This window comes from Athene cunicularia, assembly GCF_003259725.1.
Source record: "Athene cunicularia isolate RWA chromosome 4 unlocalized genomic scaffold, athCun1 chr4_part1, whole genome shotgun sequence".
NCBI lineage: Eukaryota > Metazoa > Chordata > Aves > Strigiformes > Strigidae > Athene > Athene cunicularia.
In genome coordinates this window covers 7,035,602-7,061,882 of record NW_020799098.1, presented here as the reverse complement: position 1 = coordinate 7,061,882, position 26,281 = coordinate 7,035,602, and the positions used below count along the sequence as shown (strand labels likewise).

General features: G+C 36.8%; 1 protein-coding gene across 4 annotated transcripts in view; it reads right to left on the bottom strand.

The window, feature by feature from the left end:
• The window catches only part of MAEA (macrophage erythroblast attacher), a 54,087-nt gene that overhangs the window by 9,376 nt on the left and 18,430 nt on the right, over positions 1-26,281 (bottom strand). For 3 of the 4 annotated variants that reach the window (XM_026846839.1, XM_026846838.1, XM_026846841.1), the window contains exons 3-6: positions 23,550-23,753; positions 7,468-7,590; positions 6,474-6,587; positions 4,359-4,435 (exon numbers count right to left, since the gene is read on the bottom strand). In XM_026846839.1, coding sequence (XP_026702640.1) covers positions 4,359-4,435; positions 6,474-6,587; positions 7,468-7,590; positions 23,550-23,753 — 518 coding nt within the window. The remainder of the gene's footprint in view (positions 1-4,358; positions 4,436-6,473; positions 6,588-7,467; positions 7,591-23,549; positions 23,754-26,281) is intronic. The other variant, XM_026846840.1, reaches the window with a different exon arrangement.

Genomic DNA, 26,281 nt, shown 5'->3' with positions numbered 1-26,281 from the left:
CTGAACATACTGGCATGTGATGGCCATTTTGGGTTCAGCCAGAAGGAATCAGGTTTTAAGTGACCTTCTGTTGGTCTTCACCTCCTGACTTTCCCTTCTACCCGTGTCCCTTAATGACACAAGGAAGTTTTCGCACAAAGCCTGCCATGCGAATGTCTGAACTCATCATCTGAGTGCAAAACACAGAGAAATTAAAATTAAGCAAGATATCCTTTAAAAGAGAAGCAAGTTCAATTAATTCATAACACTCTGAAGTCTTTTTATAGATTGCAAAGCAAGAAACAATACTATGTGAGTACTCATGAATGCAAAACATTTAAATAACACCTTATTTGCCCTCGTGCCATTATTCACCCCCTGCCTTTTCATTCAGCTATTTCCATCTCTGTGCAAATGTTACACTCTTGGAAGTATATATGAACTTTACAATGTTTATTTACCACCACTAGCACACACTAGTCAGTACAGCTAGAGCAGGAGGCTATAGTTTTTTTTTAAAATAAGTTTTAATTATGGCCACTAGAGCATCACTGAAACCACTAACTAAATGCTTGTGACATATCAAAGTAATAGGTAGAAAATTTGTTTTTTCAAATTCCAAAACAATTCTGTAAACTCTGTGGGCACGAAGTCCATCTTCTGTTTGAAATGGCTGTTCCTCTAGCCCAAGCAGGTACAGCAGACATACTGTTCTTGACAAATCGAAGAATAAAAGGATATTTATGAAAGACATGAAGTTTTAAAGTTTACTGTCTGCTAAGGCTACATTAAGTTGTTGAAGTATAAGCTACACAGTGTGTATGTGTATATCTACGTATGCCTGAATATAAGAGTGAACATACTTAATCAGGAAGTAGCAATTAACACAAACATAACATATTAGCATGAAAGGACTTTCTAACCAGTACCTGGATACCTTTATCTCAGAGACCATGACTGCTAGCAAAACTTATACTCAAAACCTCAAAAAGGTTATTATTTTTATACATCTGCTCAACCCCACCCCCACCATAACAAAAAAAAAAAAAGGAACAAAGTGTTTATTCATCCTTGTAGGAGTTTACAAAAATGAATAGACTGTGGTCATTTTCTCTTAAGTCTGTGCATCATTATCTATTTTTACTTATTCTTTTTGTCCTTTGTATCTCAAGAATAAGAAGTGCACAGGGTGATTTGTTAAGCTTTTAGCGAAGAACTCTATTTCTAGCATTTCATAAGAGCAAAGTAGTAGAAGGCTGTCAGATTTTCCAGAATAAAATAAGTGAGAGCCCCAGAAGTGTGAAATTAGTGTAATCATTTGTTCATTGTACTGTAACAGGTATAAGTTTAAAAAAACCCAAACCAAAGAGACTGTGGGAGTTAAAAGCTAATGATACTAGGCAAAAAAAAAACTTTGTGTGATGTACTTAAGATATTTATTCTTGTATTCAAGAAATAGTTTTCGTAGTCTTAAAATTCACACTTTCAAGACTACTCTGATAAGCTACCTTAGAGGAAAGCCTGTTTGGACTAATACTCTAAAAAGCTACAGAAATTCAAACACTTATTAAAATAAGATGTATAATTTTAAAGCTCACATCAATCTTAACCTAAAAGCAATATGTCACTTTAGAGGTTCTCAGCAGGCTGTAAGCAAAGCTTTCAAACTTATTTAAACACCAGCTGCGTTTCAACAAAATGTCAGTTCTCCGAGTTCCACTCATACAGGAAACTACTTGGTAAACAGCCTTTCTCTGCTTTCTAATGGATGCCTGACCTATTTATTGCACCACGGACACAATACTGAAAGAATCCTGCTGCAGGCACTTAACAGAAGCAAGCTAATAAAAACACAAGTTGCAACAGTTTGCTAGAAGCAATGAGATTTATGCTACACCTTCGCAAAATATCTTCCCTTATTCATTACATATTTATTTTGAAGCAAAGTAGAATGAAATGATAAAAACTAACATTTTAAAGCCACATTATTTAAGGAAAGCATTGAGATGTTTAACTCTGAATGTACACTCACTCTGTTAAAAAGGAGTTAAGACAGAGAAGGACTTCTGCAGCTCCTTTTCATTTTACAAGACATGAAGTTAAAGCAGCACTGTTATGACTGGCAAGTTATAATCGCTGAGTGTAAAATGTGTCAACCCTGAATTTCAATAGATGTATGGAACATACATGCTTCGCCCCTAACATTTAATATGGATGCATATTTGCAGTGTAGATAGAAGCTCTAAGTTTTAAACCTCAGGGACTATGGCCGTACAAGTTATTCCATGCCCAGAGTGCTGAGTTCTCTTGAGAATTGACAGCCTGTAAATTTTACCATTTCTGATATGGAAAAGGGATCAAAGGGAAACAAATATCGAGTAACAACAGTAAAATACAGAATGACCTTATCTACTTTGCTACAGTTCTCGTCCTATCTCCTCATTTCAGCTCTATGCCTGCCCTCTGGTTTTGAAGCTACATAAGGAAGCTGCAGCTCCAATAAAATAGTTTTTAGAGCATGGGCTACTCATTGTTAAGATGCATGACTGCACATTTGGCAAAGCAGCAGACTTAGAGAATAAAGCTAAAGATACAAAGGCAAAGTATTGGTTGGACGTAAAGAGCACCATGGGCTTCAGAAGACAGGTAATGTTGAGTGTCTTTCATCCTTTTCATAAATATCTGACAATTCCTTTGGATTTGACAATTCTATCAAAGGGTAAGAGCACATATCTAAGTGACAGCATGTAGGTTCTGTGGTTTTGGTTTTTTTTTTTTTTTACTTTTTAAAAATCATTAACACCAATATTAGCTGGAGTTTAGGAGAGTGCACATGAGCACTGGATAGGGCCAAAACAGTGAGATTTAACACCAACTAGGGCAAAGTAGAAATGATATGATTAGATCAAAGAAGCAACACATTTGAAAAAGTTAGAAATGGCAACTGGAAATAACTCTAAAACTTAAGGTAGCTCTGGGGGTGTTGTTAGTATTATACTGGCCTTCCCACATACTTGCACTACTTATTCCTTTATTCTTGTTTTTAAAACAACCTCTTTCTTATCCATTCTACTCAAGAAAAGTTATGTGGTTTGCCCTGCAGAAGAGTTTTTAGTATCTAAAACTTGTGAATGCACTAGAATGCTTCAGTCTGTACTATGATACTTCATATGGTTTCTATAGCTCTGCTCCTTTGACCAAAACACAGCTCTGCCACAAATACAAGCCTCCTGCTGTTTTCAATTTCTGGTTTTAAAGGCAGTAGTAAGACTTGCAACTTCCTTAAAATAAAACTTGTCAGAAATGCTTAACAGCAACAGTGTTATCACCAGAATGTATTAGCAAGGCTTCAAGTCTGGCTATACAACTTGTCATCTCTATGAAACAGAACTGCTGTGAGTTCCTCTTTCCCTTGTTCATGTGTAAGTTCCAGTAGCTTTGCCACCTGCATCATACTTTGTGATGATGACAAGATCACTGCTTATCAAATTTCTCAACACATTTTATAGTCCCAGTATCAAAATTCCACTCATTTCAGCAGAACTGGTTTCCTGTGTTATCCTGGAACATTATTCCAACACCTTAAATCAGGACCACTAAGTAAAAAGCATAATTGCTTTATGTGCATTGTAAGTATTGCCAGACAGACTGTCTCATGGTTGAAGTCAGGCAACAATTAGGTCTGACTCTAGTTCTGTTACTGATTCACACCACCTTGGGCAGTATTACTTTCTTCTCAAAGTAGTCCCCACTGAACTAGTTCAAACCAGGTGAAAATGGATATTGAGTTGGTTTCTTATTTGGAGCCAGGGGAAGGGAATGGGAGTAACATAACTCGTCATTCTCACACACGATAACAGAACTCCAAATTATACGTTCAACACAAAAGGTGAGCCTGCTCTAAAGCATAACTTGCCGAACAAAATGTTTGATCAACATAGTAAAGCAGAATTCATTCAAAACTGAAATGTTAGATGCATATTTTATTAACCTTTTAGTATTTTTTGTGATTAAAGCTGCAGTGGGTTCCTATGAGAAGCTAGCTGTACCTCTTGACAATTAGTTAAGGGTAAATTGTTCATTACATTGTATGCCACCAGAAAATAAAATTGTTTTATAGAACAGATTAATTCTTAATCTTCAAAATCAAGGTATAGAGAAGATGCAGAGTTGCAACAACAAGTTTTTAAAAGGATGCATAAATGAATGACATCTTACTTTAAAAAAAAATCAACCCCATCTTAAATACAAGACTGTTCACACCAGCAAGATCCTTTAAAGTAGTGGGGCTTCTGGGTGTTGCAATAATAGTCATATGTCTCTAATGAAGCATAATACCATCTTAAGAAAATTGTTTAGTAAGCATCCTAATTTCATACCTCACAGCATCCAGTCTCTTGTTCTGTCGAATGAGTTCAATGAACTCCTGAATCCTTAGGCTGAACTCCAGACAGCTCTGAGATTAAAGACAAGACAGGGTCTTAGAAGGTGCTAACACTGCACTGCACAGTATGTTAAGTACTATATGTGCACAACAAAAAAGAAAGTGTTAATAACATGCAACCTTGTTTGCTTGCTTTTAGGCATTCATGCAAAAAAAGTTGAAATTTTGATTTTACATAAAGGACAAAACATCAGGTCAGAATTCCCTAAAAGCAAACAAAAACCTCCTCCTCTTGCCTCCTTCAGAACTTCAGTATTTAGCAGGGATGAACTTTTTCCTAATGACTGAAAGCATCATTACCTGAGATGCAAGTGAGAGTAACAGGTGGTTTCTTTGTACTTTCTTACAATTTAAAGTAGTAGATTCCACAGAAATTTGGGGCTACATGATAACTTAGACAAGAGAGGTCTACCCAGAAGACTGCAAGGAAAAACCAAGTCTTTGAATACCGTTTTGGAAGTCCCCAATATTAACAAAAACCAGCACAGTGTTTAAGTTGATGCAATCCCCTCCCTCCCTCCCTTCAAACTTCTATCCCGCTCTTCTTGTCAAACATCTAAAAGCCATGCTGGAAACAAGTCTCAAACAAGAAAACCAAGTGACATTTACCTGTTTTTGGAAAAAGGTAAAATTTGAAGCCTAATGAAGTTGACAGTGTCCCTTTAAATCAAATTCCATCACCAGTTCACAAAATCTATAAGAAAACTTTGAATATGTGGAATTAAAAAGAAAAAGACTCTCCCCCCATTAAAAGAACAAGTCACTATGCTTCTTTATAGGGACACAGTCAACTGTTTTATTACTTTAAGAAAACAACAAAACCCCAAAGTCCTCTGAATCTTGAAAAGAGCTGTATTCCTTGAGTTACCCTGCTCCATTTGACAAATGTTTTTTTTTTCTTCCCCCATGCTTCTAATGAATAGTTGCCTTTTGTTTATTGTCCATCAGTACAGTAATATCAAAATTCCTTAGTGACTTCAGCAGGGATTTGAGCAACTCCAAATTTGTATCATTTAACTGCATGGGGTGACTAACGCACACATTGCAACAATTGGTTATCTTAAGACTTGAAATGTAAGCCAATCAAACATTGAAAACAATACATTATGTCACATGTTAAAATATACTTAAGGGATAGAAAATAAATTATTTTCCAGCTATGCAATTTTCTGTACTCAAGCCCACGTTTAGCAGAGAATAAAGTTTTTTTCCTCTACTTTATTTGAAATGTTCAAATAGGATTACTTTAAAATACCCTGTTACTCACATCTACACAAAGCTCTCATTTAGAATTTTAGCTAAATTTGTTTCTACTAAAAAACTGATCAAACTTTACAATTGTTAATGATGCTAAATATGGAGGGCTTGGTATTTCATTAAAATGTTTCAACAACAGAAAACCAACATCCCAAAACAACATTCAGAATTCATGTTCTGTTTTTATGGATCCTCAAGTAAGCTGCAAGCCAATGGCTGTATGGATTCCGCAGACAATTTTAACTAGTAGAAAGAAGTCCTAGATAATCAGATGATGCATACATTTCAGCTTTGGGTATCTTCAAACAGTTCCACAGCAGCTATTTGTAAGAGTTTAGATAGCTCACATCTGTAAAGACTATAGGACTGCGTTCTTTTCCAGGCCAACATAGTTGAATTTTTAGATTAGGCTTGCATTAAGGTGGTGGCTGGGATTAACATTAAACTTGATGAGCAGCTAACCAACCAGAAAAATAAATGTTTATTTGTGTTTCAAAAAGAAGCATAGTGATTTATCTTCTTTCAACTTTGATCTCTCACAGCCTTAGGCTTTGGTTTTCGTTTGTTTTTAAGAAAAAAAAAAAAAAAAAGAGGGCTTGCAGAAATAGATTTTTTTTGTTGTTGTTGTTTTCCAAAAAGAGGGATGGGGAAGATTTTTCCTTATTTATTGTTTGTTGAAGATTGGTGATGAAAGAGTAAGATGTTCAGATTTTATTTCTTATATTACTTAACATAATAGGATTACACAAGGGGGATATTTTAGTAGTATAATTATGCAATAGTGTTTACATACCAATTCTGGTTTTCCTTTAATGGTTTCCATAACAAGATCATCATTTTCTTTAGAGTAATCACTGGCCGATTTACTTTTGCGTCCCATCTTCGGTTCAATCTCATTTTGGCGCCCCTGAGTGACAGAGAACGTCACTCTTCGCTTATCACTAAGTGCACTCAAACATTTTTGGTTAAAGAAAGCGCTTAGTTTAAAAAAGTAAGACACAAACATCTTTGAGGGAGGCAGGGATTTTGGTTAATATCAGTTAAAAACAGATTTCTGCAAGCCCTATAAAAGATCACAGCATGTTTTGAAATGCAGGATTTAAGAGACAAGGAAATCCAAACCAACTGCAATCGAAAAAGCATACAGCGTGTTCAAGTTATGGTCTTCAGTGGCTAGAGAAAGACTTACTGTGTTTATTACTTGATTAGACTCTGCTTTTGTTTTTGAAAAAAACCATTTCAACAGTAGTTCCTCACAGAGAGTTAGTTCTTTACTCAAGTTCTATTGTCTTACACACAACACTTAAAAAATACTAAGACAAAAATCTGTATGAGAGATCTTCCAGCGTTAGGCCTGAGGACATCGGTTTACCAACTAATCTCACTCTTAAGACATCGTCATATATAAAACAGTTATATTTTCAGCAGGCTGCAAAGAGTTATAAATGTAAGTTCACATGCATCAAGACACTACATACTTCTGCATTCAGACATTTGCAAATCACATTAAAACCAACTGAAGATTATTTAAGCATAATTTGTTGAGGCAAAACTCGCATCCATAAAAAGGCCTATCACCCAGTTTCAGGTTTGCCATTTGCATGAGGTAGTTTAGCTTCAACTACCTACGCCTTCTTAAAAGAAGAGTTTTGTACCTTCCTGCCCTTACTTTTATAGAAGGCCTCATTTAAATACCTGTAATTCAAAATACATTGACCACGTCAAGTATCAAAGTAGTTTAGAAAACCAGAATTTAAGCAAAACACGAACACATTACATTTTCATACCTTCATTTTTCTGAGCCTGGATTTGTTATCATGACACCAAGCCAAGCAAGTCATAGTTTCTTGTCTTTCCAATGATTCTTCCACTTCTTTAGCAGTCAAAAACATCTCAATATTTACCAAGTCCTTAAAAAACAAAAAGGAAAGCAGGTCATATTAAATCGTACTTTACAGAGCAATCCACTCTTCTACAGTACTGAAATACAGAGGGGAAAAAAGGCTTTGTTCTAGATACCTCTGATTTTTAGGTTAGTTCTTTACAAAAAATTACAGTGCATTTAAAATACTGCATTTCCGTGCTCTGACATATTCTGGTAGTGAGATAGAGTATTTTTCTGAGACTACATATACAACAGAACTAGAAAAAAAAGAAACTTAGAAGCTTTGCACAGCAAGTGACCAGATCTCACGATCACTTCAGTGCAGTTCACACTTCTAGGAGTACCTGATTTCCTCAAAGTCATGTCAACTAAACCATAACAACGTCATAACATTTGCTAAAGTGAGCAAGAACTACAGAACAGAGGAAAATCTAAATCTACTTTACCTGGCCATCTGTATATTGAGTTTTACTCAAAGTCCTACATGGTCTGAACTCTCTAATATATTTTCTCTCACCTGTCTACAACATCCAATACTGAGGTTGTAAAACAAACTTACTATATTAAAAAGCAATTAGGCAAAAGGTGAGCCACAAGATTCTTCAAGTGCTTATCACAAGTAGATGTTTTAGAAGAAAATGCAGCAATCTACTATCAAATTTGCCGGGGGCAAAACTGTAATGTGCCTGTGCTACTTAATTACCAGCAGCTTTACACATTCATACCAATCAAGGCAAACACGAGTGAAAACAATTTAAGATCTACTAGGGTATCAAAGAATTTCTTTTTTCATATATTTCTGGTGAAAAAGAGACTTGTGTAGATGTTCCCAAACACTATGAACTGGATCTATTCTGAATTGGCACTGCCAGAAGTTATTTTGGAGCTGCATAAATATATCATGCTGTGACAGTTCATACTTTACTGAAAAAAATACACTGTGGGAAACCATATTCAATACACAAACACAAACCCAGTACTAAGGTATTAAGATTAATATGCACTCTCACTTTGAACAAGTTCTGTAGACTTCACAGAAAAATGCTGAAAATTATACAATTGAAATGCTGAATATCACAAATATTACAGTAGCTCTAGTGAGCAAAGCAACACTGAGAAATCGATGGCATGTTCAGCTGTTAGAACAGCTGAATATACTTAGTCTTAGAATTTATATCTCCCTGAGACAAAGATAAAAAAATAGAAGTAGCAGCAGGCATATCACATTCGCATCTTGCATTTCATTAGTCAGTTTTTCCTTATAACAGAAGTCTAATACTATTGGAAAAATGAGCCCGATAATGTCAGGTTTCCCAGAATGGTTATTTACAAAACTATAAACAGGCCACATGCAGCACAAGTTGTAGCTTTTAATAAAGCTTTCTCTTATGACTTGAATGTGAGTTTAAAAACCAAAACATTAAGGATAGTTGACAGGCAACTACATTTTATAGACTGTATGACCACAGCAACAAAACCATTATACCATCAAAAGAATAAAGGGTGTCATATAGCTCTATTGCTATCAAATCCAGGTAAGTCAGACTGAAGTCACAGCTGCTACAAGTTTATAGAACAAAATTAAGATTGGACTGGCACTGACTCCTCCTATCCCCTTAAGGATAAAAAAAATAATTTATCAATGTGTTGGCAAATAGAATGAAAGGATGCCAAACTATTCCACAACAGGAATTAATCTATTTATTAATTTTTCCTACAAGCACATATGAGTATTACTCAAAAATTTTGGTATTCCAAAGCTTTTCTGATGATAGTCTCAAGTGGAAAAAAGAACTGCATTATTCCCCTTTGCTGATAAGGTGACCACAAAAAACCCAACCTCTTGCCTATGTAACTCATCTGTATAAGTAATTTGACATGTAATGCAACCACATTCATTATCTTGCTTGCATATTTTTCCACATAGCTGCTGAATGGGAAGATGATTGTATCTGAGTTAAAACTAATAACATCTCCATACATCTCCTCAAGTTTGAGCTAAGTGCCCTCTTAATGAACAGCATTTGCTTTTACACCAAATTAAAATAAAAGCATTTTCTTCTATATTAAAAAAGACTGGATATGCTAGGCAGACAATAAATCACTGGTTCCATCTAATTTGTTTGGGTTTTATAGCTTAAGCTTAATCACAAAAAAAGTTATTTTTTAAAGAACCTTAAGAGCAGCATTTGTGCAAAGTCAATGAGCTGGTGAGAGAATCCCAACTATGGTGTTAGTATAGCAACCCTCAGCTACGAGCAAAAAGATTGTAGTTGCTGCAGAGACAGACAAAATTCTCTTAAATAAAAAGAGAAGGCCTACATTCCTTTTGCAAATTTAGAGATAAAAAAGGTTTTATTTGGTACAGAAATGCTAATTAGATTTTCAGTTGCCAAAAAGTCAAAGCTTGGCAGCCGTCTCTATTAAATAGATGGTTATGTATCCAGAAAACAGAGGAGAACATTTTTTATTAAAAGAGTTTCTTTCAGAACTAACAATCACATTTAAACTGCACCAATAAATAGGATTTTCTTCTCTGTTAACTAGATAGAAAGAGAACAATATTAAAAAAATAATTGAAAAAAATCTATTTGTAGGGAAAGAAACAGCTTTCACATTTAATAAGAAGTCTTAATCGTTCAGATAGAAGAAAAATACCAAGATACAATTAAGTAATAAACCTTAAAAAAACCCCATACATGCTTATGTCACCCAAGGTTTTTTTTAATCTGACCATGCTTTCCTATCTTCCTTTTTTTTGGTGGTGCCTACTCTTGATGCTTCTCCTCCATGGTGTATTTCATTAGCCAAGACTAAGGCAATAGAAGTAAGGAGTATCAGGATTATTTAGCTTTACCAAAACAAACACAGCTCTTCTACATAGGCCAGTGCTGGAGAACTACTTGTCTTCCACATCTTGTATGGATGGGAACCAGTTAGCAGCATGGTCAGTTTTAAGTAGTATCTCATGTTCAAGTTAGAAATTCCCCATTAAGACCCCAATCCTGAACAGTTTTCTGAAGGTATTCTGCAATTCTAAATTACATAGGCTGTAGACCATACAGATACATTGCCTCAGTTCCCAAAACAGCATTATGATTTAATATGCTGTTACAAGAAGAGTCTCTTATATAAATTTGTTTACATATAAACTTGAGTGAATGTAAATACGTAATTTTAGGGAAACATTGCCACCAGTTTTGCAGGTGGAGAAAAAGCTGAAGCAAGAAATCCGTTGATGCACACTCCCCCTCCAACTGAACATAGCATTCAGCATCACGGCAAACATTTTCTGACTTGTATATAAATTAAAAAGCAATTCTCAAGTCTTTAATTAGCATCTTTTGCAACACTAAAGTCCTCCTTCATTTCACAACTTCAGTTTTCACATTGTAAAAGCAACTGCAATCCTTTCAGTACTGAAGAAGTGTAAGAGAACCCTGCACTGCACAGGGCTACTTCTCTATTGTTAGCAAGGCATAACTCTAAGCACTTTCCAGTCTCCTGTGCATCACCACCAAGATAGTTTTGCATAGATTACCTTGCCTTAACTTGCTTACAAATGCAGAATACCTGACATTGGGTAGAAAGACTCATTAACATCAAACTTTGAATGGCCTCAAGTTGTGCTAGGGAAAGTTTAGACTAGGTATTAGGAAGCATTTCTTTATAGAACGGGTTGTTGGGTGTTGGAATGGGCTGCCCAGGGAGGTGGTGGAGTCCCCATCCCTGGAGGTGTTCAAGAGTAGGGTCGATTTGCAGCTTAAGGATATGCTGTAGGTGGGAACTGTGCTAGGAGAACACTTGGACTAGATGATCTCCAGGGTCCTTTCCAACCTAGGTGATTCTGTGTAATTCTTTCATTTCAGTTAGACTTCCGCAATTGTACTGAAAAACAATTTGAAATGGCTCAACAACTCTGTCCACAAGTATTATTGACAATTATCCAAACACTAGAGGGGAAACACAGCATACACATTCTTACTCCTTTAGTACAAGCAAGGGAGTACCACCTAGATATTACATTTCTGCTTAAAAAAACCCTACTGGACTAAAAGTGAACTAACCTTCCCTTCTATTCAACAGTCACTAGCCAGTTACCAGAAGGGTAACTAAGCACTGGTTTAACTTTATCATAAAAGGACTATTTAATTCCATTACAACAATGCAAAACTTTAGAGAGAACCATTTATATTAGAGAAAACTGCACATGAAGACTGAAGACAACTTAAGTCAGAGACACTTATTTAAACAAAGAATACATCTATTCATCACCCTGTGCTCTGCCTGATTTACATATATATAGCTTTTAAAATATCACTGCTTCTTAAGCTGTAAAGGCCTCCAGGGAGGGAGGTTACCAACCCTATGATTCTGCACAGAACTCCAATTATTAAGGTATAAAATGCTATGAAGAATGAAGATTCCTTTATGATGATTATTACTACATATATACTCCTGGCCAACATAAAAGCTATATCCCTATATGGCATTTCCATTTTCTGAGATGGGTTGTTAGTAAGAATATCCCAAGCATGTATATGCATGTCCCCTACTTTGAACAGCTTTTGGACTCTCTGGTCAGTGTGAGCAGGCGTTGACAAGAGCAGAATTCTCAGGGGATCTCACCCTTTGCCAGCATCTTCTCTTCAGAAGACTCCAGTATTTGCCCTCACTGGAGGGAAAGATTGCAGCAAACGTGTACTAGACACCAAAGAGTCAACACTGGAAAGATCTGCTGAAGTTCTCCACAGAGAGGGCATTCAGAGTAAAGCTCATATCAGCTATAGAACCAACCTGAAGGAAGCCAGGCTCCATGAATTGCAGAAGTCATGGATTAACTGCTTTGTAATGAAAAATGATCACTACTTTAAACACTAGCTTGAGACACCAAAACTAAGAGGAAAATGAAAATGGGCTCAGAATGTAATGAATTCACAGGGTTGTGCTACAGAAAGGAAGAACAAGTGATTCACAAAAATACAGTGAAGGTTATTTGAAGAACAATAGATGTGAAATAATGAGGCATATAAAGGTAGCAGGGTATTTTTTGTTTAACCAGTAGATATTTTAGCTTCACATGAATTTGAAATTTAACAAACTATGTCTATTACAAAATTGTAAACCAAGCTAGAAACTGTCAAGCCTATATCAAAGTGTGGACTACCTTTAATTTAAGACTGTAACTTTAAGGTTCCGAACCATTAAGAGAACTCAGTAGTGAATTGGTAAAAGGCAGTAGCAGTTCCCCATATTTACAGGAAATAAGTAAATACAAAAAAAGCAGAGTCTTGCTAAAAATAGTGAATGCCTATCAAACTTGCTTGCCTTACTACTTTGGTAGGGCTTGTGCAACTGCTGGTAATACGCTCAAGTAATTCACTAAATTCTTTCATTCCAAAAGATCTCAAGCAAATTTTATTCAGTTTAGTACAAGCCGACTGCACCTCAGTAGTCAAAGTACAATATCAAAGTTCACCAGCATTAACTCCACCTAAGAGTTTTGTTTTAGTCACATACTAGAAGTGACCTCTTCAAATGTGGCAATTTAGGAGTGCCCTGGGATGCCTTCAGAAAGCTCTGACTTTAGACATCAGCACATACATGGAAGCCTTTATCCAACTGTTATTTTTTAAAAGAGTGAAAACATCTTTACACTACACCTCAAGCAAACTAAATTTTTTTTTGCTTAAATTACAATAATTCATTAGTTTCAGAGTCATAACTAAAAGATAGCAATGTGTAGATTAGTATGAAAGGTACAGTTTCTGTTTCACAGCAGGTAAACATTTGAAATTCACTACAGATAGTTTTTAAAGAATCAGTAATGATTTTCTCTAACAGATAAAACAGTGTTTTTATTAGTCCATTCCCAAATATGAAAATCCTCTTCAATATGGAGTTTCAGATCTAGACATGTGGCTCTCAATTCACCAAGAAGATCGCTCATACTTTTCAGCACCACATACAACAAAAGAGAAACTACGGATTTGATTCTGTGTAAGAAAGGACTTCAAAAGAACAAAAACATGATTTCTCAAATAGCAATAGCTTTTGTCCAAAATTTATGTAGTGTTCAGGTGAGGGTTTTAATTTATATAACATTGTTAGAATTGCAACAACTGGGTAAAGTCATTCCTCTCCATCAGTCTCTACTCTGCGCATGAGTTGGAAGTACTTCTGTTTTATGACATCTCCAGCCACAAGTCTGGAGAGCTGTCAGAAGGAATGCATGAGAAATGTTCATGTGAATTATAAGGGGTTTTATGTATTAAAACACAGAAAGTTTCACATAGGAAAGCTTTAACAGGGCTGAAAACCAAACAGAAACAAGTACTAAAACACACAAAACCAGTTATTTTCAAATCCCCCATGAGCTATTCACAAAACAAGATAATTCATCAAAAAAGTTAGGCATAAGATAGGGTTAAAAAAAAAAAAAAGATTTGAAGTGGAAAAAAACCCAGTATTTTGTAGAGAAAACTGGGTCCTTGGTGGAAAAACCCAACAATTATAAACTAGGCTATTTGTTGTATAAAGTAGGTGATTCATAATACCATAAGATGCTGCTTATGTATTTTTTCGAAGATGTAAATTTTTTATTTTTAATTGCCTACTAGCATCTATACAAAATTGAAAACATGCTAGTATGCCTCAAGCTATCAGTGGCTTGTTGCCATGAGTATGTACCAATGACAGTTTTAAGAAGATTGACTATCTATCTATACATATTACATGCATAAGAGCTTCATATTAAAAAAGGCTTTGCTGATGCACTTCAGCATTCAGTAGTACAGTAAGCATTCATTTAAAATACCTGTAGATGAAATACAATAAACACTTAGACCACTCTAAAACAACAACTTCAAAAAAGCTGTCTTAAGCTTTCAATGACTATTCACATTCTGAACTGCACAGCCTCAACTTGCAACATAAACTTCAATATAATTTAGGTCTATAGAACTGAAATAGAAATGCAATAATGAGCAGTTACAAACAGAAAGGTCCAATCAGTCTTCTATATTAATTTGATAAAGTCTCCTCTGTGATGGATACACAGCAAATCCACGGATCATCTTGATGCCATGATCATCGTTACACAACTGGGGAACAAGGCAGACACGAGGGGCTACAAGGTAGAAAACAACCATCTGGGGAAGAAGAAAGAGGTAGGCATGTTTCCCAAGTGCAGAAACAGTGAAAAAGACATCAGTTGGCAGGAGCAGGAAGACTGGAACACACCACAGTAACATTGCCTACATGAAAACACGCAGAAAGAAAAAAGTGGGACACTGCAGTAAGTTTTGATGGCAGTAACATGAATTGAAACTGCCACCCCATTTGTCTGCCCTGTACAAGATGAGGAATAAAAGGCTGCTGGTTACAATAGTTCAAAGTCAATGCAGAGGATGTATAAACTGCACTGAGAGCAAAGGGAAACACAAATTATTAAGAAAACAATGGCATAGGTGGTGACAAAACAGCAACATCATAGTTACTGAAGATCGGTTAAAATGAGGCACAAGTTAACAGTAAGAAGCCTCCTTACTCTCTGTTCATGAAATAACATTGCCTGAAGTTCATTAAGCTACTATTAAGTGTTATAATGCTACACACATTAACAGGATTACAGAGAAAATAAACAAGAGTAATTGACAGAATGTCCTACTCAAAAGCCAGCTGCAGAGCTAGTTGTTAGAAAAAAAAGCGAAGACAGACAGCCAAACCACAGATTCATCAACAGAAGAGCCAGAAAAGTTTTTGTCTACAAAATAAACACAGTAACCCATGGTGTACAATCGAGATTTCACACACAAGCATCTTTCATGACCTGCATATAGGAGAGACAGTTTAAATTTACCTGGTTATTTTTAAAGGACCCCAGTAACTTATGCTGATAATCTGTGAAAAGATTATTGCCTTTACCTAAAATTAGAAGATATTGCTACTTCTGGTAATTGGTTCTAGTGATTAAATCATGTTCTAACCTTGTGTTTGATTTCAAACTTCTCATTTTTCTCACTTCTGATTCTGTTTACTCTTTCTTCCCTAAGCCTTTCTGCACTAGATTATGAAGTTCCTTGGTATATGAGGTTCAAAGCAGCCAAGTGCAAGGTCCTGCTGGGGCAATCCCAAGCACAAATACAGGCTGGGCGAGGAGCGGATTGAGAGCAGCCCCAAGAACAACTTAGGGATGTTGGTTAACAAGAAGCTCAACACCACTCTGCAATGTGCGCTTGCATCCCAGAAAGCCAACCATATCCTGGGCTTCATCAAGAGGAGTGTGACCAGCAGGTGGAGGGAGGGGATTCTCCCCCCTCTACTCAGCTCTCCTAAGACCCCACCTGCAGTGCTGTGTCCAGCTCTGGAGTGTCCAGTGTAAGAAGGACATGGACCTGCTGGAGTGAATCCAGATGAAGCCATGAAGATGCTCAGGGGCCTGGAGAACCTCCCCTGTGAGAACAAGCTGAGAGAGTTGGGGTTGTTCAGCCTGGAGAAGAGAAGGCTCTGGGGAGACCTTAGAGTGGCCTTCCGGTACTTAAAGGGGGCTACAGGAGAGATGAGGAGGGGCCCTTTAACAGGGAGTATAATGATAGGATGAGGAGTAATGGTTTTAAACTGAAAGAGGGTAGATTTAGATTAGATATTACGAAGAAATTCTTCACTGTGAGGGTGGTGAGGCCCTGGCACGGGTTTCTCAGAGATGTGGCTGCCCCCTCCCTGGCAGTGTTCAAGGCCAGGTTGGACGGGGCTTTGAGGAACCTGGGCTAGTGGAAAGTGTCCCTGCCATGGCAGGGGGGTTGGAGCTAGATGGTCTTTAAGTTCCTTCCAATCCAAACCATTCAGTGATTCCATGATACGACTTCTAATCTCATATCTAGCAAAAGCACCCACCCCAGTGATTTTCCAGTTATCTTCTCTCTGCAGTTTTTCCAACAGCTTTCCCATGGTGTGGTCACTGTAACTATAGATCTGGCATTGACTGTTCAAGCCAAATAAAAGGAAATGTTTCGCCTGCCTACTTTTGCTCATGCACATAAGCTGTTTTGTTAGAGCCTCACAGTTGCAGCTAGCACTTAGGATGGTTATTAGCAAGCTGTTTTCCCAATGCATCCTCTACTCCTGCCTCAGCAATTTTTGTAGCTCAGCAAATGGCTGCACCTTATCCAGCAGTACATTACACCACGCTAAGTACAGTAATAAATGACTATGCTAGAGCAGTGCGACAAAGCCTCTAAAGCTTAGGATGCATCATTGGGCAGAAAAAAAAAGCTTCTAGTCCAAGCTAGAGCCATGGCCATTTTCTATCATAGCCTCTTCTAGTAGAGGAAAGGCAACTAAATCCTTTGCCAGTTGAGTATGAGCCCTGAAGCTTTTGTCCACATAGGATCAGTCTGTATTAGCAGCTATACCCATTCTGCAACAAAAAGTTAACTCCTGTCCTTTAGTACAGTAATAAGAGAAAGCATTATACTCTGAAGGAATGTCTGGCAGGAAGAATGTGCAGTAAGAAAAATCTCAGTGGCAGAAATGAATCCAAGCCTCTTCTATATCTAAGCAATCTCCACATGGTAACACCGTTTTCCCTTTAGGTAAAATTTCAATTCAAGAATCTTTCTTCAATCCCTAGCTTTCCAAACTAAGTATTTTGTAATAAATTAGCTCTGTTATGATACACTACAGGTAACCCATTTTTGTCTAGAAGAACTGAGAAAAAAAAAAAGACATTTAACATCACAGCACACTTCATGCTGTTGGCTTTTGACATGTCAAATGATTTGTAATGAGAAAGTTTGTTATTCTGCATTGATCTTGACTGTTTCACATTTACATAACTCTAATTCCCAAAGATGCTCGAGACAAACTGTAGACATAAGGCTGTTCAGGAATTACAACACTTTGAAATTCAGATGAACACACCCAGACATTCATTATACCAATCTGGTGAAAGCTGCCATGCCTACCCTAAGAACAGCCAAAACACATTTAAAGGAGTTTCTGAGTTGCTCATCTATAGCCTAGTACTTTAAGGTAACTCAAAACGGGCACAAGTTAACACCCTGGCACCTTTAAGTCATGCCAGTTCAGGAGCTCTTCCATACAGAGTTTTCTCAAACATCTCTAGTGTGGGAACACCAAGTCACAGAAGAGGGACACAAATAGCTCCAGACAAAAGACACCTTTTGCCATTCAGCATGCATTTAGAAAGTCAGCTTGTCTATGTTCTGCATGACAGAGAAGAAAATAATACAGTCAGGCATTATGTTGAATATTATTTACCTACTAAAAATTTAAGTGTTATGAAAATAAACTTGTTTTGATGACTTAATTTAATATATATTTGTGTGCTTGCCTACAAGCCATTCTTGGACTACATGTCTTAACAAGGAAGATTCCTAAGGGTACAGTGGTATGATTGTTAAGAGAAGTACTTATTCAGCTTTCAACTTTAACATCATACGCCTTCCCTCACTCAAGTTTTTCTGAACATTCATATGAATTTCTTACTGAAGCAATCACATATTACTGACATCCATCCTGTTCAAGTATGAAAAGTTTACTTACTCAAATTGTATTATGTTGTTTATCTGTTACAACTATTTTAGATTTAAGTTTCACTCTAGATTTAAGTTTTCACTCCTAATTCCCCTATGTTCCTGTCCGTGATGCTCAAATGTGCTGGCCATATTAACTTTTTTTGTTTTTAATTAAAAAGAGAGAGTCATTGGTAGGAGCAGGATTAAGGGAAAGGCTGACCTCAAAAATGTCAGCTTCAGTGAGATTTTGCCCCATAAAATACAGAAAGAAATTATTCAGCAGTTTTCTACCAAGGTCTCAGCTGAAGTATCCATTTTAGTGTTGAGGAACATTTATAAAGCAAGAAAAAGAACTTTTAATTTTAGGGTTAAAAAAAGGAACAACGATATAGAATAGAAGGAAGAGTTCAGACGCTTGGTTAAAACCCATGCAGTTTGACTTGAAGTCAAGCTTCTCTTATTCCAAAGGACATAAAAGTGTTATGGGAAATCATGAAATAAGAGAATGGAACACACCTGAATTTGTTGCAGGTGCCTTTCCAAATACTCAGGCTAACCCATTCAAAATGGTTTCTAAATTATGAAAACTGAAGCTGTGACTATGCAGTAGGAAAAAGGAAAATTGAGCCCAACTGGAGAGAGGGGAACACTGAGGATATTAATCTTTTTCAGTGACTACTATTACTCGCATTTATACTACTCAAAATTTATTTAAAAAAATAGATTTACTGTACCAGTTAAAAATATAATGTAATATTTTCAAAATGGCTTTGCAGTATTTGCCCTGTTTTGATATTCTCCAGGGAACAACTGTTACCTGTTTACTACAGATAATTAAATAATTAAAAATACATTACAAATAAACTACAGATTTAGCAGTTCTGCTCAAGAAAGAAAACACTAACAAAAACTGAAGATCTGAATTTCCACTTCAAGGAAACCTATCTTTTTAGGACTGTTGTCAACTGGCTTAATACTGTTTGAAGTATCAAGCAGCCCTTCTAGTACTGCTCAATGTTTACAACGATCATATGCTTAGACAAAACTTTTCAAGTCAATGAAATACTGAAATTTTTTCCCCACAACTCTCAAAAGCAAAAAGCACACTGTGGTATTAATGCAGATGGCTAGGTAAGTATCTCTGAAGGATGATGCACCTACATAATTACTGATCTAAGAACATTAATTTGCAAAACTCTGGCATGTGTAATCCATGATGCAAGGTTAAGTTAACTACTTTTAAGCTATTTAAGAGTTATTTCAACTCAAGCATTCTCTTATACCTGCAACCTTACAGTGCTACTGCCCACCCTCCTCAGGGGTATAGTAGTTCTTCTGTCCCTCAGTCCTTTATAGATTTCTAAATCACTTGCTCTCTGCTCTAACACACAGACACTTGTTTTGAATTTACACTATGCTTCACAGAAAAAAACATTGCCACTTATACAACTTCTGTACAGCATGAGCATTAAGGCAAGGACAGTTTATTTTAGTAAAATAATGTATAAGCAAAGAAAGAAAGAGGATTTACACCCTGCAAGAGAGATTGGCATCTTCAGAAGATGGGTTTGTTTTCAACAATTTAGGCAAAAGTCACTACGGCTATTACAGAATTAAGCAAAGAACGTAAGGACACTTACATGTTTTTTCTTCCTAGAAAAAGGGGCTAGGAAAAGCATGAAATTTAAGAAAAACAACCAGCAAACAAAGCTCTACATACTTAACCTAATTATAAAACTTACCTACAAACAGCAACTAACTTCCTACTGAAATACCACATTTCCAAAACTAGATTTGCCTATCAATTGTTGGCACAGAAATGTGACAGCATTTAATGCAGCAGAACATGGAATAGCAAGTTTTAAGTTGACAGACAACCCTGCCAGCTAGCTGAATATATGAATCTGCAGATGAAAAGAAACATTTTTCTATATAGGTGTTGCATTCCAAGGTCATAATCGAGTCAAAATAAGATCATTATTAAGTGTAACAAGCTGATACTGATGAGCTTCATTTGTATGCAATAACAAAAACTTAACATCTAGTTTATATCTTCAACCCAAACTGTTTTTCACATCATTAAGAGAGCCAGAAGACATCAAGAAAAAAAGTCCACAATAGAATCCCCTCCCCCCCATATTTACTTTGGCACAAACATGACATTTCTGTCCTTGACTGTCAGCTCTTACTTTAATATTACTCCCATTTTGGTTTACTTTCCCAAGCAACATTACTTTTCTTTAAAGACATATCATACACATTATATGTTTGCCGTTTATTTCTTATACTGACATATAACATCATGCTTTATATATGCCACATGCCAGCAGTTATTCCTAACTTGAGTTTATAACTAATATTTAACATTCCCTATAATTTATCGCATCCAGCATGTCTTTCAATAGCTGGTTGCTTCCTAGTTTATATCCACAACTTTTAAGTGCTTATCTTCCATGAAAAGGATTCAAGAATATTATAATTCCTATGAAGGTAGCTAATTTAGAAAGCAGACTAGAATTTGACACAGCCCATCAATAATTGTTAGAACTGGACACTATGGTGCATAGTCATCCTGAGCAAACTGTATGCTGTGTTTTATTGGTAAACAGATGAATGATTTAATGCTTTTGGTCACTGAAACAGAACGCTTCCAAAAGTGTTTCCACTGATGAAGTACTTGCACAGCTCTGCAGGTCTCTTGGCATTCAGGAGTTATGTGAGGAACTTTAAACAAGCAGGTTGAGACTTGCTCTCAAGACTGGTCTAACAGCTACTGAAAGATGCTTAATCTAGGATCCACAAGCTACAGCTGAAATGGAAAGAGCCACTTCCTTCGGCCTTTACAAATAGTGGCGAAGGGCACTTTTAGCCATTTGGCCTGCAATCATAGAAACAATCACAGAATGGTTCAGATTTGAACCTCGTGTAGCCTCCTTGCTCAAAGCAGGGTCATTTACAACAGGCTACTTAGGAACCTGCCCAGTCCAATCTGGGTTTGAACATTTCAAATTCCAGGGAGATTCCACTCCCCAGTGTGTCTGCTGGGGAGCTAGACAAAGCATTCCAGATGGGTCTAACTAACCAGTGCTGACCAGAGGGGCTAGATCCCCACCCTTCCCCTGCTTCTGATGTTCATCCCTGTGCAACTGAGAGCACTGTTGGGTCGTCTTTACCACAAGAGCACATTGCTGGGTCATGCTCAACTTGTCTTCCAGTCTCACCGCTGACTGGTGGACAAGTTGAGCAATACCCCCCTTTTTTCAGGTTCTTTCTTAGGGTATAGTGCCTACCCAGTGGTAACACTATTATCTCAGTATATATTAAAAAAATAATAGGTAATAGACATTATAACATTCACTATACAGCAATGTGCTTCTGAACCCTGCAGGGGTGGAAACATCAAAATTAAGAGTTCAGACTACAGTAAACAAAGATTACTTTGTATGAGAAGAATACCATGCTATGTTGTAAATCTCTACAGTAATGTTACATTAAGGACTTGAGAACATTTCAATGCTCCTATCTTTTTGTTCCTTTCTTGCTGAAAGAAACAGACAAGTTATCTTAAACCAGCAAACCTACAAATTCTGTATAATGATCAAGTCTCAGTATCTTACCATTTTAAAAGCCGTTCAGGATGCATATCACCATACAGTAAGAAAGTGTACAATGTTAAGAGGCTGAGGGACACTATGCTCAATTAGCCAAAATGTGAACTTCAATATTGAGTAAAAAGCATAATTTTAGCAAACTAGAAGAAATATAGCCTCAGCACATTCAACATGTGCAACTAAGTTCTGTGTTATTCAAGTTACTTTGATGTTATGCAAATAAAAATATTTAGGCTTGAAGGCAGAAGTTCAATAAGCTTATTTAAAACTTTTTTGAAAAACCACAAAAGTTTCTATTCAGCAAACAGAATGAAAAGCTTTAAAGCTTCACAATTGCAATGCCTTGTACCATACAGTCTTGCAGTGTATCATGACAGACTTCCATGTTCATGTCTAAATGAAAGCTGAGCATTACTTAATCAGGCATAATAGAACTTGCTATAAAACCGAAAATATTTCCACAGTGCTTTTTCAGCAGACCTAGTAGGTACAGTAACATGATGATTCAGCAGGAGATGAGCTCCTGCTCAAAACAGAGGGAAACATCTACCAAAAGTAGAAGAGCTGCTGACTATTCAGCTGCAATTATCCCAGAATAATTGTTTTTTTAGTGAGGCATAGCAGCTTCTTCAGTGAATTTCTCCAGTACTATTTCCTATTAATAGTTTGTAACCCACTTACCCTCTCCCTTCCATTCAACCCTTACTTGCTCTTTCCTTTTTGGTATTTACTAAATTCACTGCTGGTTGAACAGGGTCAGACTGGTAAAGCAGCCAAGGACGAACAGAGACATGTGACAGATACGCTAATTGTACAAGACAAAGAAGAGATGCACATGCTGTAATCTGACACCAGTAACAAAAATCTCTTCCCCTCAACTAGCTCGAAGAGATGCGTTCAGCTCTGTCACCTAAGACAGGCAAAGTACCTAAGCCACATAATACAACTGAACTCTCAGCATTTTATAGGAGAAAGATTTTAACCAAGAAGGGTTGAATACCTTCTGGAATTGGAAATCTCAAGAACTTCAGATTCAACAATCACTGAGAATCAAATAGCAAATGCTACCTAAATCTAGAAAAACATGATTTCTTTAAATAAACAGCAAATCCTTAAAGATTCTGTTTTAATGTCCTTGTGGCTGTCAGAAGACCACAGTGTGGATTCACTGCTCTGCATAAAGAGGGTGCACAAGCTCCAAACACTTCAGAAACAAAACCAACTAGATAACCAAGTGAAAAGTGACAACCATGGAATGGTAAATGGCAAAGTAAGCAAAACAGCAAGAAGTTTCAGTGGATCATCCAAGATATACTGGCTACTAGAAAACCAAACTGCATTAAGATTTATTTTCAAAAGTATAAGCCAGTTTTCCTCTTGATGCATTAAATAGGATGATACAATAGAACAGTTGCTCCTGGAATCAGCATATGCTGCTCTGCTCAGTCTGGTCACCTACACATATCATATAAGTGTGGCTAGACAGATGGAAAGCTCCACCAACTGCTTCATCAGCAGCCTAGAAAGGCCTGTAACAAGCAATTCCATATGACATTTGAGAATTATTTAAAGTTTTAATAGGGCAAGGTGTTTATCTAAAAGCATTTGATTTGTGACTAAAAGATATGCCTTCAGTTTTGCATTAAGACATAAAAATACAATTTATGTCAAGTAAGGAGAACAAACAGACCTAAAAAGATTAACAGATAAACATTAGTAATAAAGGCACTTTAATACACAAAAATAGCTGCTACAGGGCTAAAGCAGCTTGTTCTGATTTGCCAACTTCCTCTTTACTACCATTCTGTTAGTGACTAGTGCGCATTGCTACCAACCTCAATACCACTTTGTCTCGCTAATTTTACAGCTGTATTGTAGTAGCCACAGCGTAAAAGATGTTCCACCATCATACGATCCATACGTTTCTTCTTCCACATGTTTGCAGCAGCTGGCTGGTCACTACTATGTTCTTTCAGATGTTCAATCCTACGTTTGCAGAGTTTTGCACTTTCATCTTCAGCCTGGATTGATTCAACTGCCTAAAAAGTAAAAGTTAACAGGAATAAATAGGAGCTATACCTTTTCAATTTGCTTTTAAAGCAAAATACAGTAAGAATTGTTTGTAAACATTCTTTACATATTATACAATTACTGCCAATATCCCTTCTTGCATTTTGAAAGGCATTTCCTATGGCAGCGTGTAAGCTTCCATGACTGGTCCAGTTCTGAGGTACTTTCCTATGTAAGTTTTAACTTACTTGACATTATGAGTATATGCATTTTTCTGCTTAATGTGCAGTTAGTCTGAAACCAGAAACAGTGTCATGTACAGCAGCAACTTTTGTAATAGTCTACAAAGAATTTTGTGAAGCTTTGTAGTCATGTGGTCCAAACAGTTGAAAAATCAGGAATTTCCACCTCTAACCTAGCCACGGCTTCTTCCTCAAGCAGCTGTCCTACTGAATTAGCTCTACTGAGAAGCGATGTCAGGTAAACCCACATTACTTCTAATATACTGGAGTCACTTTAATCAGTCATGCAACAATGAAAATTATATAAATATTTGGCCTCTTGGCACCTTTAATTCAAGGATCTTCAAGAGTATTTTTTCCAAAAACTATCAGTTTTGTTAAACTAGTATTGTTTTACTTACCTCTGCTACTCTGGAAACATGGTTCTACCATTAAGAGCCTTATTTAAGAAAATAAATTTGACCAGAGGAAGCAGAATTACTTTTTTTAAACCAACATATTGGCAAGCCCAGTGCAAAACACACACCCAAAATATCTCCAGAACTTTTTTTTTTTTAAAGTCAAAAACCAAACACTCAAGTCGTACTCTCCTTCAACCTTAAAGTTATATGGCTGATAATTGGGCTGCAAGTTTTACCAGGCAGCTTTATTACAGACATACCATAATTCAAAGCTAGCAGACTCAGCATAGAGCACATGACAACTGTGGGTCATGCCAGGCTACAGAACACAAGAAAACTTGCAGTACTTTTATGTGCTTGTTAAGGTAAAAGCAAACTAGAAGACCATGGAGGCCCAGCACCTTTCCCATCTGTGATATATCACTAATGATGCAATTTCGGGTTGGGTTGCCTTATTTGTGGTGACTTTAAACTTGCTGGTATGTGTCTGAATAACAGCACAGCTACGGCAACAGGAAAGTCCATGCAGGTTTGCCAACTACACACAGACCAAATAACCTGGCTGGCTTTTGGCAGCCCCCTTTGCATTCCATGCTGGCACAGCTACCTTTCCAGTACTCAACCTGTTCAGGCTACAGTATCATCCTTGGATAATACTCTGGATAATTTCCAGCTCTGGAAACACAGGTTAGTTCTAATTGCTTTTAACATGCATACTCATTTACAGAGGACTTCTGGAAAGATCAATATTTGAAAAGCAGTGAAATAAATGCAAACTTGTGCAAGAAAATTCTACCAAGCATTTGTCCCAATTAAGGCTGACTCTGGCCCTTGATACCAAATTCAAGTATTTAAAACCCTAGCCACTATAAAAGATTGTCTTTTACTAAAATTCACTGAAGTCTGAGTTACTTAATTACTGAATTCAGCTTTACTGTGTAACATATGGTTTGGATATCGTACTTTAAGTTACAAACTGAGTCTCTTATTCTGCAAGCAAACACTAACTCAAGCCAAACCTCCCTTTCACTTGTTAGATGTCTGCAGTATTATCAGACATGAAGGCAACCTTGAGAATTATTCTGAACACAAGTAGGAGAATTTAAGGCAGCCAGGCACAAAGGTTGAGCCCCTTCTCATTCCAAAGGGCTGTCCTTATACGGTTTTGTATCTGCACTAATACAGCTCTCGCTGTTTTTTTGATCCTTCTAGTGCATTCAGAAAAGCTACAGATCCTTTCAAAACACTCTGAAGCAAGTCTATCTGGACTTGCCCTGCTGGACATCAATAGAACTTGAGGGAACAAGCATATTAAACAGGATACAAAAGGGAAAACACAAAGGCCTAGGTTTCCCCAGGATCATTTTCAGAACCCAAGAAACCTGCTGTGTTGAAAAGCTCTTTTTTAAAAGATCGAGTAAGGTGTTAAATAAAGGAACCATCTAATTCAATTAGGGCCATCTCAGCAGTTCATCAGATCCTTGTCTAAACACAAGAGGAAACAGAGATCCCACATGGGTCCAAAGGCCCTAAAGAAAACAATCATTTTGCTCGGGGCAGAGATTATGGAGAAGACAGTTGGAGTTGAGGGTTTGGAGCAGAAACAAGACCTCTGTATTTCAGAACTTTCGCTGTTAAACAGATTTTTTGCCTTTTGTTCTTTCTGAGTGACTGTAAGATTCCCCACAGTCTTTCAGGCAGTCAAAAACAAATGAGCAATTACACTAAAATGGAGCCTCAAACCCAAAACATTCAGCAATGCCTTCAGACACACCCCCGCAGTCAGCAAAGATTTAACAAGTAAATAACTTACTCCTCCACATCATTACTACACACCTACAAGTAAAATCTAACACCTCTTTCAGAAATAGCAGTAATTTCATTCTGTAAGTAACAGAGAAGTGAAGAAAACAT